Source organism: Oncorhynchus clarkii, chromosome 9 (genome assembly GCF_045791955.1).
Source record: "Oncorhynchus clarkii lewisi isolate Uvic-CL-2024 chromosome 9, UVic_Ocla_1.0, whole genome shotgun sequence".
NCBI lineage: Eukaryota > Metazoa > Chordata > Actinopteri > Salmoniformes > Salmonidae > Oncorhynchus > Oncorhynchus clarkii.
The window spans coordinates 77,527,148-77,539,675 of NC_092155.1; the positions used below are offsets into that span (position 1 = coordinate 77,527,148).

Below are 12,528 nucleotides of genomic sequence, written 5' to 3' on the forward strand. Positions count from 1 at the left end.
CACTAGAAGTCTGGCCAGGTGGAGAAGACCACTAGAAGTCTGGCCAGGTGGAGAAGACCACTAGAAGTCTGGCCAGGTGGAGAAGACCACTAGAAGTCTGGCCAGGTGTAGAAGACCACTAGAAGTCTGGCCATGTGGAGAAGACCACTAGAAGTCTGGCCAGGTGGAGAAGACCACTAGAAGTCTGGCCATGTGGAGAAGAACACTAGAAGTCTGGCCATGTTGAGAAGAACACTAGAAGTCTGGCCATGTGGAGAAGACCACTAGAAGTCTGGCCATGTGGAGAAGACCACTAGAAGTCTGGTCAGGTGGAGAAGACCACTAGAAGTCTGGCCAGGTGGAGAAGACCACTAGAAGTCTGGCCAGGTGTAGAAGACCACTAGAAGTCTGGCCAGGTGGAGAAGACCACTAGAAGTCTGGCCAGGTGTAGAAGACCACTAGAAGTCTGGCCATGTGGAGAAGACCACTAGAAGTCTGGCCAGGTGGAGAAGACCACTAGAAGTCTGGCCAGGTGGAGAAGACCACTAGAAGTCTGGCCAGGTGGAGAAGACCACTAGAAGTCTGGCCAGGTGGAGAAGACCACTAGAAGTCTGGCCATGTGGAGAAGACCACTAGAAGTCTGGCCATGTGGAGAAGACCACTAGAAGTCTGGCCATGTGGAGAAGAACACTAGAAGTCTGGCCAGGTGGAGAAGACCACTAGAAGTCTGGCCATGTGGAGAAGACCACTAGAAGTCTGGCCATGTGGAGAAGAACACTAGAAGTCTGGCCAGGTGGAGAAGTGCAGCTAGAGTGAGTGGTAACTTACTGGTTTGGTCAGCATGAGGGATACATATTATCCTGTGTCGGTGACTGTAGCTATTAAGTTACGTTTGAGCATCTCAGCAGTACAATGTGTTGTATACAGCTGTCAACATTCTACAAGGAAAGAGTCACTTAATCAATTATATAATAATTAACCATATTACCACGGATACCAGACTTAGATGAGTGATAACTCAGTTCAAGAATGTTGTCATTGATGAGAATGAATGTAAAAATCTATTGACATTCAGAATGTACTTAAGTTAAGACATCCAGCCTGTATTGTAGTTTCAGGACCAGAGACACATCCTGAGAGGCACAGTGTTTGTTTATTTAGAGTGGTACATGGATTCACACAGTCTTGATCTATAGGATCCTTCCCGCTAAAATGATTGATACGTTATCAATGAAAGTTTATGGAAAAGCTTCACTTGTCCTCGTGAAAATTACAGTTCATTAAATATTCTCCAGCTGTCATTTCATAAATTAAATTAAACTATTCATATAGCAGATTTCTTACAGCTAATGCATTTCCAGGTTCAAAGTCATGTGTCACTTAACCTCCTTCCTGTTGGCAGGTCTGTATAGGTGACCACTTCCTGTTGGCAGGTCTGTATAGGTGACCACTTCCTGTTGTTAGGTCTCTATAGGTGACCACTTCCTGTTGGCAGGTCTCTATAGGTGACCAGGGGATTATCTCTACAACATGTAAATGCCCCCATGAAGCTCATCAGTGTAGCCATGCACAATATTGGCCGTACGGATGTGGAATGCAGAGTGGAGGAAGCCAGCCATGCCCAACCAAGTGGAGGATCTTCACCTGGCTGAAGACTACAACCCTCTGTCCCGTGAGCCCACAGAGGAGGATCTTGGTTAAGGAACCGTCTCCAGGGGCAGGTTCAGTGGAATGGCATGTCTCCTTATTAAACAACCGCTACCCTCCCTGGGGCATGCAGGCATCCTCGCTGGCATGACCCGGTCGGTGGAGCAGCAGGTGGCTATATGACAGGCAACAGTTGGACAGCGCACCAACTTCAACTGGCACACCATGAGGAGAGGGAAGGTTGACGGTCAGGAATTATGGAGCAGTGGTTAGGGCCAAGCGTGTTATTCCGTCGCTGCTGAAAAAGGGTCCTCAGATCACAGTCGTTGGATGAGGTGTTGTCTGTAAAATGAGGCACAGATAACGAAGAGGCACAGCATCAAGGCATTCAAAATGGCTACAGGGATGGATGTTCAGGAGTCAGGGTTTTGGGTCACGAGATCTGGGAAACCTTGGTGCCTCACCGGGATGGTCTGGTGGGCACCACAGTAGTGATGGTGGTCAAGTGTCTCTATGGTCTAAAGGGACCTTACCATTGACTATAGTAATGGTAAAATAGACTAGGTTTTGGTCTATTTGCACATTTAAAATCATCCGGAACGCTCAACTAGATGATCAGGGCAGTCTAGGGTACTATTTGCCGAAGAGGTGAAGTATTGCGATGAGCTATGAAACTGTATTTCTGATTCTAATTCTCAAAAAGAAAGTTAAAGACCCTCAGTTGTGAGGTCACTGAGGAGGACCGTTTGGGAGATTGTCTTAAAGGGGCTGACATGCAGGATCCTGGGCAATGGCCTGCAAACCACGATTTCTACATTCAGGTCCTAAACACATTATCTACTAGCCCAGTCTGAAAAGTACTTGACTGGAGCCAGCTTAGCCCAGTCTGAAAAGTACTAGCCACGAGCTAGCTTAGCCCAGTCTGAAAAGTACTTGACTGGAGCCAGCTTAGCCCAGTCTGAAAAGTACTAGCCTCGAGCTAGCTTAGCCCAGTCTGAAAAGTACTAGCTTCGAGCTAGCTTAGCCTAGTCTGACAAGTACTAGCCTCGAGCTAGCTTTGCCCCGTCTGAAAAGTACTAGCCCCGATCTAGCTTAGCCCAGTCTGAAAAGTACTAGCCTCGGGCTAGCTTAGCCCCGTCTGAAAAGTACTAGCCTCGGGCTAGCTTAGCACAGTCTGAAAAGTACTAGCTTCGAGCTAGCTTAGCCTAGTCTGAAAAGTACTAGCCTCGGGCTAGCTTAGCCCAGTCTAAAAAGTACTAGCCTCGGGCTAGCTTAGCCCATTTCTGTGTTTTGTATGGGAAACGTTGAGTCCTTTGTGAGCTACCTAGCTCATTTTAGCTAATGCAGCTAACTAGCCAACCAAGGTGCCGAAGTAGCTAGCCCACCATGCAATATTATCAAGCTAGCTAACATTAGTTCACCATTCGTGTAGTCAGACTTGTTTCTAAATGGTGACATGCTAGCTAACAAACTATCCTTGCCATGGTGCCGGCCTAACGTTAGCTACCAAGTCTGTCTAGTTAAATATCCCTTCCCTGGTAGGCTAACATTAGCTAGCATAACACCACTCACATGAAAAAGTACCTGGCTAGCTCACAAAAGACTTGTCAATAAAAAGGTCACCATTTTCATTATGCTAGCCTTTGCTGGTTTTATTTTTACTAGTAAGGAAGGTAATATGCGTTGTACACGTAACTACAGTCACTGGTAATCTAGCTCATTTTCATATGCACCTAGCTAACCACAGATTTTTAACCTAACCAAAATTGCTTGTCCAGAACTCTGATTTTGAAAATGTTTTACTTCACAATTCTAAGCTAGGAAGTATAAGTGTTATTCAAACTAGCCAGCTAGTTAAACACACAAAAAACTATCTAAATCGAAAAACTAAATGTAAATAAATCTACATGGTTTTGCTAGCTAGCGGATTAGCCTGTTTGTCCCACTGCACGCCACCGTGGATATATTCGACAGTTAAACATGACAAACTGAAACACTTGAGTAAACAAAGGATACAAAGTATATGTTATGGTGTGGCATGCATTCTCCTGGCGTGGTTTATGTCCACCTCTATAATCTATAGATTGGCGCATTGAAACTGTTCTGGCAGCTCGTGGTGGCCCAACACCCTTTAAGATACTTTATGTTGGCGCTTCTTTGATTTTGAAGAAGCGCCAACTGGACTATTGATCCTCTGTGGCTACATTATGCTCTCTGGTGCATTGGAAAACATTGATATCGGGCTCCAGTGGTTGGATAAACAAGAATAATACATTTAAAATGAGGACCACCCTTTCCTGTGGCGATCCTCATGAGAGACAGTTAACTCTAATGATCTTATCCTCTGTAGCAGAGGTAACTCTGGGTCTTCCTTTCCTGTGGCGGTCCTCATGAGAGTCAGTTTCGGTGGTTTTTGCGACTGCACTTGAAGAAACTTTCAATGTTCTTGGACATTTTCCGGATTGACTGACCTTCATGTCTTAAAGTAATGATGGACTGTCGTTTCTCTTTGCTTATTTGAGCTGTTCTTGCCATAATATGGACTTGGTCTTTTACCAAATAGGGATATCTTCTGTTTACCACCCCTAACTTGTCACAACACAACTGAATGGCTCAAACGCATTAAGGAAAGAAATTCCACAAATACATTTTTAACAAAGCACAGCTGTTAATTGAAATGCATTCCAGGTAACTAACTACCTCATGAAGCTGGTTGAGAGAATGCCAAGAGTGTGCAAAGCTGTCATCAAGGCAAAGGGTAGCTACTTTGAAGAATCTCAAATATAAAATATATTTTGATTTGTTTAACACTTTTTTTTCATTACTACATGATTCCATATGTGTTATTTCATAGTTTTTATGTCTTCACTATTATTCTACAATAAAGAAAAAACTATTTTAAAAAACGTTTTAAAAAAACAATAAAGAAAATCCCTTGAACGACTTGGTGAGTCCAAACTCTGACTGTTACTGTTCATTTCATTTGAATCTCTTTGTTTCAACAAGCCTAATCTGTGTTCTGAGTAAAGTAAATCACTCACTGAGATAAACATGGCTGATGTTTGTACTGAAACAGCTACATTCATAAGGACAGATGCAGGCTGAACAAGTGCTGTAGGCCTGTTATTGAATTATATTTATATACAGGCGTAGCAACTATAAGACACACATTTATAATGGGGTCATTCATGCTGATGATACATTATAGCTGCGGGCTTTAAGATTTGAAATGGCACTTTTTACTGTTGGATTACATACCACCAGGAGTGGCACATAAATAACTCCGTTCCATAGCTAGGACTCACTGCATGTAATTCAACTGCAAGAGCAAATAAACCTGGAGATATGAGACACCTCTTGTTCACGTAACCCTGGGCAACAAGGACATGTGGTCCCAACTGTGTGGCTCTGTTGGTAAGAGGGTGGCATTAGCAAAGCCAAGGTTGTGGGTTTAATTCCCGCAGGGATCAGGTACACATACCAGAATGGATAAAATGGTCTGTAAATGGCATATGTCAATGTGCAGACCTTTAGAACACAAAGGGACGTAGAAATAAGAGTTCTAGAACACAAAGGGATGTAGAAATAAGAGTTCTAGAACACAAAGGGACGTAGAAATAAGAGTTCTAGAACACAAAGGGACGTAGAAATAAGAGTTCTAGAACACAAAGGGATGGAGGGATGAAGAGAACCAAAGGAACGAAGAGAATAAACCAAAGAGAATGAAAGACTAACAGGAAGGGATACCAACCGCGTATTCTCTGTTCTGCCGATGACATAGAAGCAAGGCTCTCCCTGCTTAGAGTTGGTCATACACAGAGACAGGCTGGAGAGCTCCACTGAGAGGGAGGAGGAGGAGAGGGAAGGAAGGAAGGAAGGAGAGGGAGGAGGAGGAAAGAGAAGGAGAAGTAGATGGAGAGAAGGATAAAAGAGAAAGGTAGAGAGAAATAGAAGGAAAGAGACAGCAAAAGGAAAGACCACAAGTTGGGTCAGGAGAAAGACAAACAGAGAAAGAACAGGAAGCAAGACAGGAAGTAAGACTCTTAGCAGTGAGAAAGAAGACACCGGTTAGAGGAAATAAATGAAAGAAGTGACCCTTTTGAATAGGTCAATAAAGACTTGTTCACACTTCAGGCCTTAATAAAGCTCAAATCAGTTTCATTTTTCAAATCCGTTTTGGAAAAACCACTGTCCAAACAGCAAGTTACAAGTGACCAAATCAGATTTGTGTGTGTTCATTTCGCATGGACTGGTGCCCCGGGTGGGTGAAGGTCAATGGAATGGTCTAAAAATTAGCAAACTCTGCTCATCCGGGGCACCGGGCCATACAAAACAAACTCCACCACTCAGAAGTTACAGTATGTAGAAAGCTAAAGGTGACAACAATGCCTGCCATGGACGTTTCCCAGTTGCTTTGACATGTTCAAAATCATACTGTAAGAACAATTAGAATCCCGGAAAGGATAACATGATCAACATTCAAAACAAGTCATTTCACAGCAGTCATCTAGCTAGCTAGGTAGCTGTTTACCTTTTCTAGCACGTTCCCTAATTTGTTTTGTAAACGATCAACATGCTAGTTAGCTTTTTCCTAGCCACCGTGCTCCTACACCTGCATTGCTTGCTGTTTGGGTGTTTTTGGGCTGGGTTTCTGTACAGCACTTTGAGATATCCGCTGATGTACGAAGGGCTTTATAAATACTTTTGATTTGATTTGATTTAGCTACCACATGGTCTTGAATCAGATATTTTAAGAGATATTTCAAACCACCTTCGTAGGATTTATTTGACCTCAAGGTCAAATAGGACCTCTTTTAGGCTGTTATTTGGCACATCTTGTTGCTTGCTAGCTAGCTTTAAACTGGCAATGTGAGCAAGGCTTTCCAATCAATAAGAAACAGATCAATCAGACGTATCCTTCCTCCCTGTCTCTTACCATAGTCTGGGACGTATCCTTCAATGTCTCTTACCATAGTCTAGGACGTATCCTTCAATGTCTCTTACCATAGTCTAGGACGTATCCTTCCTCCCTTCACTGTCTCTTACCATAGACTGGGAGGTATCCTTCCCTGTCTCTTACCATAGTCTGGGAGGTATCCTTCCTCCCTTCCTTGTCTCTTACCATAGTCTGGGACGTATCCTTCCCTGTCTCTTACCATAGTCTGGGAGGTATCCTTCCCTGTCTCTTACCATAGTCTGGGACGTATCCTTCCCTGTCTCTTACCATAGTCTGGGAGGTATCCTTCCTCCCTTCCCTGTCTCTTACCATAGTCTGGGACGTATCCTTCCTCCCTGTCTCTTACCATAGTCTGGGACGTATCCTTCCTCCACTCACTGTCTCTTACCATAGTCTGGGACGTGTCCTTCCTTCCTGTCTCTCACCATAGTCTGGGACATATCTTTTCTCCCTTCCCTGTCTCTTACCATAGTCTGGGACATATCTTTTCTCCCTTCCCTGTCTCTTACCATAGTCTAGGATGTATCCTTCCTCCCTTCCCTGTCTCTTACCATAGTCTGGGACGTATCCTTCCTCCCTACCCTGTCTCTTACCATAGTCTGGGACGTATCCTCCCTTCCCTGTCTCTTACCATAGTCTGGGACGTATCCTTCCTCCCTGTCTCTTACCATAGTCTGGGACGTATCCTTCCTCCCTGTCTCTTACCATAGTCTGGGACGTATCCTTCCTCCCCTCCCTGTCTCTCACCATAGTCTGGGACGTATCCTTCCTCCCTTCCCTGTCTCTTACCATAGTCTGGGACGTATCCTTCCTCCCTGTCTCTTACCATAGTCTGGGACGTATCCTTCCTCCCTGTCTCTTACCATAGTCTGGGACGTATCCTTCCTCCCTGTCTCTTACCATAATCTGGGACGTATCCTTCCTCCCCTCCCTGTCTCTCACCATAGTCTGGGACGTATCCTTCCTCCCCTCCCTGTCTCTTACCATAGTCTGGGACGTATCCTTCCTCCGCTCCCTGTCTCTTACCATAGTCTGGGACGTATCCTCCCTTCCCTGTCTCTTACCATAGTCTGGGACGTATCCTTCCTTCCTTCCCTGTCTCTTATTATAGTCTGGGACGTATCCTTCCTCCCTGTCTCTTACCATAGTCTGGGACGTATCCTTCCTCCCCTCCCTGTCTCTTACCATAGTCTGGGACGTATCCTTCCTCCCTGTCTCTTACCATAGTCTGGGAGGTATCCTTCCTCACTTCCCTGTCTCTTACCATAGTCTGGGACGTGTCCTTCCTCCCTGTCTCTCACCATAGTCTGGGACATATCTTTTCTCCCTTCCCTGTCTCTTACCATAGTCTATGATGTATCCTTCCTCCCTTCCCTGTCTCTTACCATAGTCTGGGACGTATCCTTCCTCCCTGTCTCTTACCATAGTCTGGGACGTATCCTTCCTCCCTGTCTCTTACCATAGTCTGGGACGTATCCTTCCTCCCCTCCCTGTCTCTTACCATAGTCTGGGACGTATCCTTCCTCCCTTCCCTGTCTCTTACCATAGTCTGGGACGTATCCTTCCTCCCTGTCTCTTACCATAGTCTGGGACGTATCCTTCCTCCCTGTCTCTTACCATAGTCTGGGACGTATCCTTCCTCCCCTCCCTGTCTCTTACCATAGTCTGGGACGTATCCTTCCCTGTCTCTTACCATAGTCTGGGACGTATCCTTCCTCCCTTCCCTGTCTCTTACCATAGTCTGGGAAGTATCCTTCCCTGTCTCTTACCATAGTCTGGGACATATCCTTCCCTGTCTCTTACCATAGTCTGGGACGTATCCTTCCTCCCTGTCTCTTACCATAGTCTGGGACGTATCCTTACCTGTCTCTTACCATAGTCTGGGACGTATCCTTCCCTGTCTCTTACCATAGTCTGGGACGTATCCTTCCTTCCTTCCCTGTCTCTTACCATAGTCTGGGAAGTATCCTTCCCTGTCTCTTACCATAGTCTGGGACGTATCCTTCCCTGTCTCTCACCATAGTCTGGGACGTATCCTTCCTCCCTTCCCTGTCTCCTACCATAGTCTGGGAAGTATCCTTCCCTGTCTCTTACCATAGTCTGGGACGTATCCTTCCTCCCTGTCTCTTACCATAGTCTGAGATGTATCCTTCCTCCCTTCCCTGTCTCTTACCATAGTCTGGGATGTATCCTCCCTTCCCTGTCTCTTACCATAGTCTGGGACGTATCCTTCCTCCCCTCCCTGTCTCTTACCATTGTCTGGGACGTATCCTTCCTTCCTCCCTGTCTCTTACCATAGTCTGGGACGAATCCTTCCTTCCTCCCTGTCTCTTACCATAGTCTGGGACGTATCCTTCCTTCCTCCCTGTCTCTTACCATAGTCTGGGATGTATCCTTCCTCCCTGTCTCTTACCATAGTCTGGGACGTATCCTTCCTCCCCTCCCTGTCTCTTACCATGGTCTGGGACATATCCTTCCCTGTCTCTTACCATAGTCTGGGACATATCCTTCCCTGTCTCTTACCATAGTCTGGGACGTATCCTTCCCTGTCTCTTACCATAGTCTGGGACGTATCCTTCCCTGTCTCTTACCATAGTCTGGGACATATCCTTCCCTGTCTCTTACCATAGTCTGGGACGTATCCTTCCTCCCTACACTGTCTCTTACCATAGTCTGGGACGTATCCTTCCTCCCTGTCTCTTACCATAGTCTGGGACGTATCCTTCCCTGTCTCTTACCATAGTCTGGGACGTATCCTTCCTCCCTTCCCTGTCTCTTACCATAGTCTGGGACATATCCTTCCCTGTCTCTTACCATAGTCTGGGACGTATCCTTCCTCCCTTCCCTGTCTCTTACCATAGTCTGGGACGTATCCTTCCTCCCTGTCTCTTACCATAGTCTGGGACGTATCCGTTTCCTTTCTTCAGTACCAGGTGTATACGATGTCCTCCTCTTCTTATCTGCTCTACGGCCTGGCTGTGGGTCATTCCTGTTGTACTGTCACCATTTATCTCCACCAGCTGGTCACTCACCTACACAACAGCAATACAATACAGGTTACACAAACCACAACAACTACACACACACACTCACACACAGAGACACACACAAACCAGAACAACCACACACACACACACACACACACACACACACACACACACACACACACACAGAGACCACAACAACTACACACACACTCACACACACAGAGACACACACAAACCACAACAACTACACACTCACACACAGAGACACACACAAACCACAACAACACTACAGCCTGGCTGTGGTTTACTGATTCAGAGATGTCTCTCTTTCCCTATTGTCTGTTATACTGTCACCATTTAACTAGGTATCTCTCTTTCCCTATTGTCTGTTATACTGTCACCATTTAACTAGGTATCTCTCTTTCTCTATTGTCTGTTATACTGTCACCATTTAACTAGGTATCTCTCTTTCCCTATTGCCTGTTATACTGTCACCATTTAACTAGGTATCTCTCTTTCCCTATTGTCTGTTATACTGTCACCATTTAACTAGGTATCTCTCTCTCCTCTTTCCCTATTGTCTGTTATACTGTCACCATTTAACTAGGTATCTCTCTTTCCCTATTGTCTGTTATACTGTCACCATTTAACTAGGTATCTCTCTTTCCCTATTGTCTGTTATACTGTCACCATTTAACTAGGTATCTCTCTTTCCCTATTGTCTGTTATACTGTCACCATTTAACTAGGTATCTCTCTCTCCTCTTTCCCTATTGTCTGTTATACTGTCACCATTTAACTAGGTATCTCTCTTTCCCTATTGTCTGTTATACTGTCACCATTTAACTAGGTATCTCTCTTTCCCTATTGTCTGTTACACTGTCACCATTTAACTACGTATCTCTCTTTCCCTATTGTCTGTTATACTGTCACCATTTAACTAGGTATCTCTCTTTCCTCTTTCTCTATTGTCTGTTATACTGTCACCATTTAACTAGGTATCTCTCTTTCTCTATTGTCTGTTATACTGTCACCATTTAACTAGGTATCTCTCTTTCCCTATTGTCTGTTACACTGTCACCATTTAACTAGGTATCTCTCCTTCCCTATTGTCTGTTATACTGTCACCATTTAACTAGGTATCTCTCTTTCTCTATTGTCTGTTATACTGTCACCATTTAACTAGGTATCTCTCTTTCCCTATTGTCTGTTATACTGTCACCATTTAACTAGGTATCTCTCTTTCCTCTTTCCCTATTGTCTGTTATACTGTCACCATTTAACTAGGTATCTCTCTTTCCCTATTGTCTGTTATACTGTCACCATTTAACTAGGTATCTCTCTTTCCCTATTGTCTGTTATACTGTCACCATTTAACTAGGTATCTCTCTTTCTCTATTGTCTGTTATACTGTCACCATTTAACTAGGTATCTCTCTTTCTCTATTGTCTGTTATACTGTCACCATTTAACTAGGTATCTCTCTTTCTCTATTGTCTGTTATACTGTCACCATTTAACTAGGTATCTCTCTTTCCCTATTGTCTGTTACACTGTCACCATTTAACTAGGTATCTCTCTTTCCCTATTGTCTGTTACACTGTCACCATTTAACTAGGTATCTCTCTTTCCTCTTTCCCTATTGTCTGTTATACTGTCACCATTTAACTAGGTATCTCTCTTTCCCTATTGTCTGTTATACTGTCACCATTTAACTAGGTATCTCTCTTTCCCTATTGTCTGTTATACTGTCACCATTTAACTAGGTATCTCTCTTTCCCTATTGTCTGTTATACTGTCACCATTTAACTAGGTATCTCTCTTTCCCTATTGTCTGTTATACTGTCACCATTTAACTAGGTATCTCTCTTTCCCTATTGTCTGTTATACTGTCACCATTTAACTAGGTATCTCTCTTTCCCTATTGTCTGTTATACTGTCACCATTTAACTAGGTATCTCTCTTTCTCTATTGTCTGTTATACTGTCACCATTTAACTAGGTATCTCTCTTTCCCTATTGTCTGTTATACTGTCACCATTTAACTAGATATCTCTCTTTCCCTATTGTCTGTTATACTGTCACCATTTAACTAGGTATCTCTCTTTCCCTATTGTCTGTTATACTGTCACCATTTAACTAGGTATCTCTCTTTCCCTATTGTCTGTTATACTGTCACCATTTAACTAGGTATCTCTCTTTCCCTATTGTCTGTTATACTGTCACCATTTAACTAGGTATCTCTCTTTCCCTATTGTCTGTTATACTGTCACCATTTAACTAGGTATCTCTCTTTCCCTATTGTCTGTTATACTGTCACCATTTAACTAGGTATCTCTCTTTCCCTATTGTCTGTTATACTGTCACCATTTAACTAGGTATCTCTCTTTCCCTATTGTCTGTTATACTGTCACCATTTAACTAGGTATCTCTCTTTCTCTATTGTCTATTATACTGTCACCATTTAACTAGGTATCTCTCTTTCCCTATTGTCTGTTATACTGTCACCATTTAACTAGGTATCTCTCTTTCCCTATTGTCTGTTATACTGTCACCATTTAACTAGGTATCTCTCTTTCCTCTTTCCCTATTGTCTGTTATACTGTCACCATTTAACTAGGTATCTCTCTTTCCCTATTGTCTGTTATACTGTCACCATTTAACTAGGTATCTCTCTTTCCCTATTGTCTGTTATACTGTCACCATTTAACTCCACCAGCTACTCACACACAGCTGTCTTGTCTTACCTACACAACGCATACCTTCTGACTGTCACACCTGTATCCTGTGGCTGCGCGAGGCAGACCCTCCCTCCAACAGTCCCCAACACACCCAGCTGACTGTCACACCTGTATCCTGTGGCTGCGCAAGGCAGACCCTCCCTCCAACAGTCCCCAACACACCCAGCTGACTGTCACACCTGTATCTTGTGGCTGCGCGAGGCAGACCCTTCCTCCAACAG

General features: G+C 44.1%; 1 protein-coding gene across 1 annotated transcript in view; it reads right to left on the reverse strand.

Moving 5' to 3' along the window:
* LOC139416958 (membrane-associated guanylate kinase, WW and PDZ domain-containing protein 3-like) overlaps positions 1-12,528 on the reverse strand; it is an 86,142-nt gene that overhangs the window by 3,906 nt on the left and 69,708 nt on the right. The window contains exon 15 of the mRNA XM_071166170.1: positions 9,477-9,615. Coding sequence (XP_071022271.1) covers positions 9,477-9,615 — 139 coding nt within the window. The remainder of the gene's footprint in view (positions 1-9,476; positions 9,616-12,528) is intronic.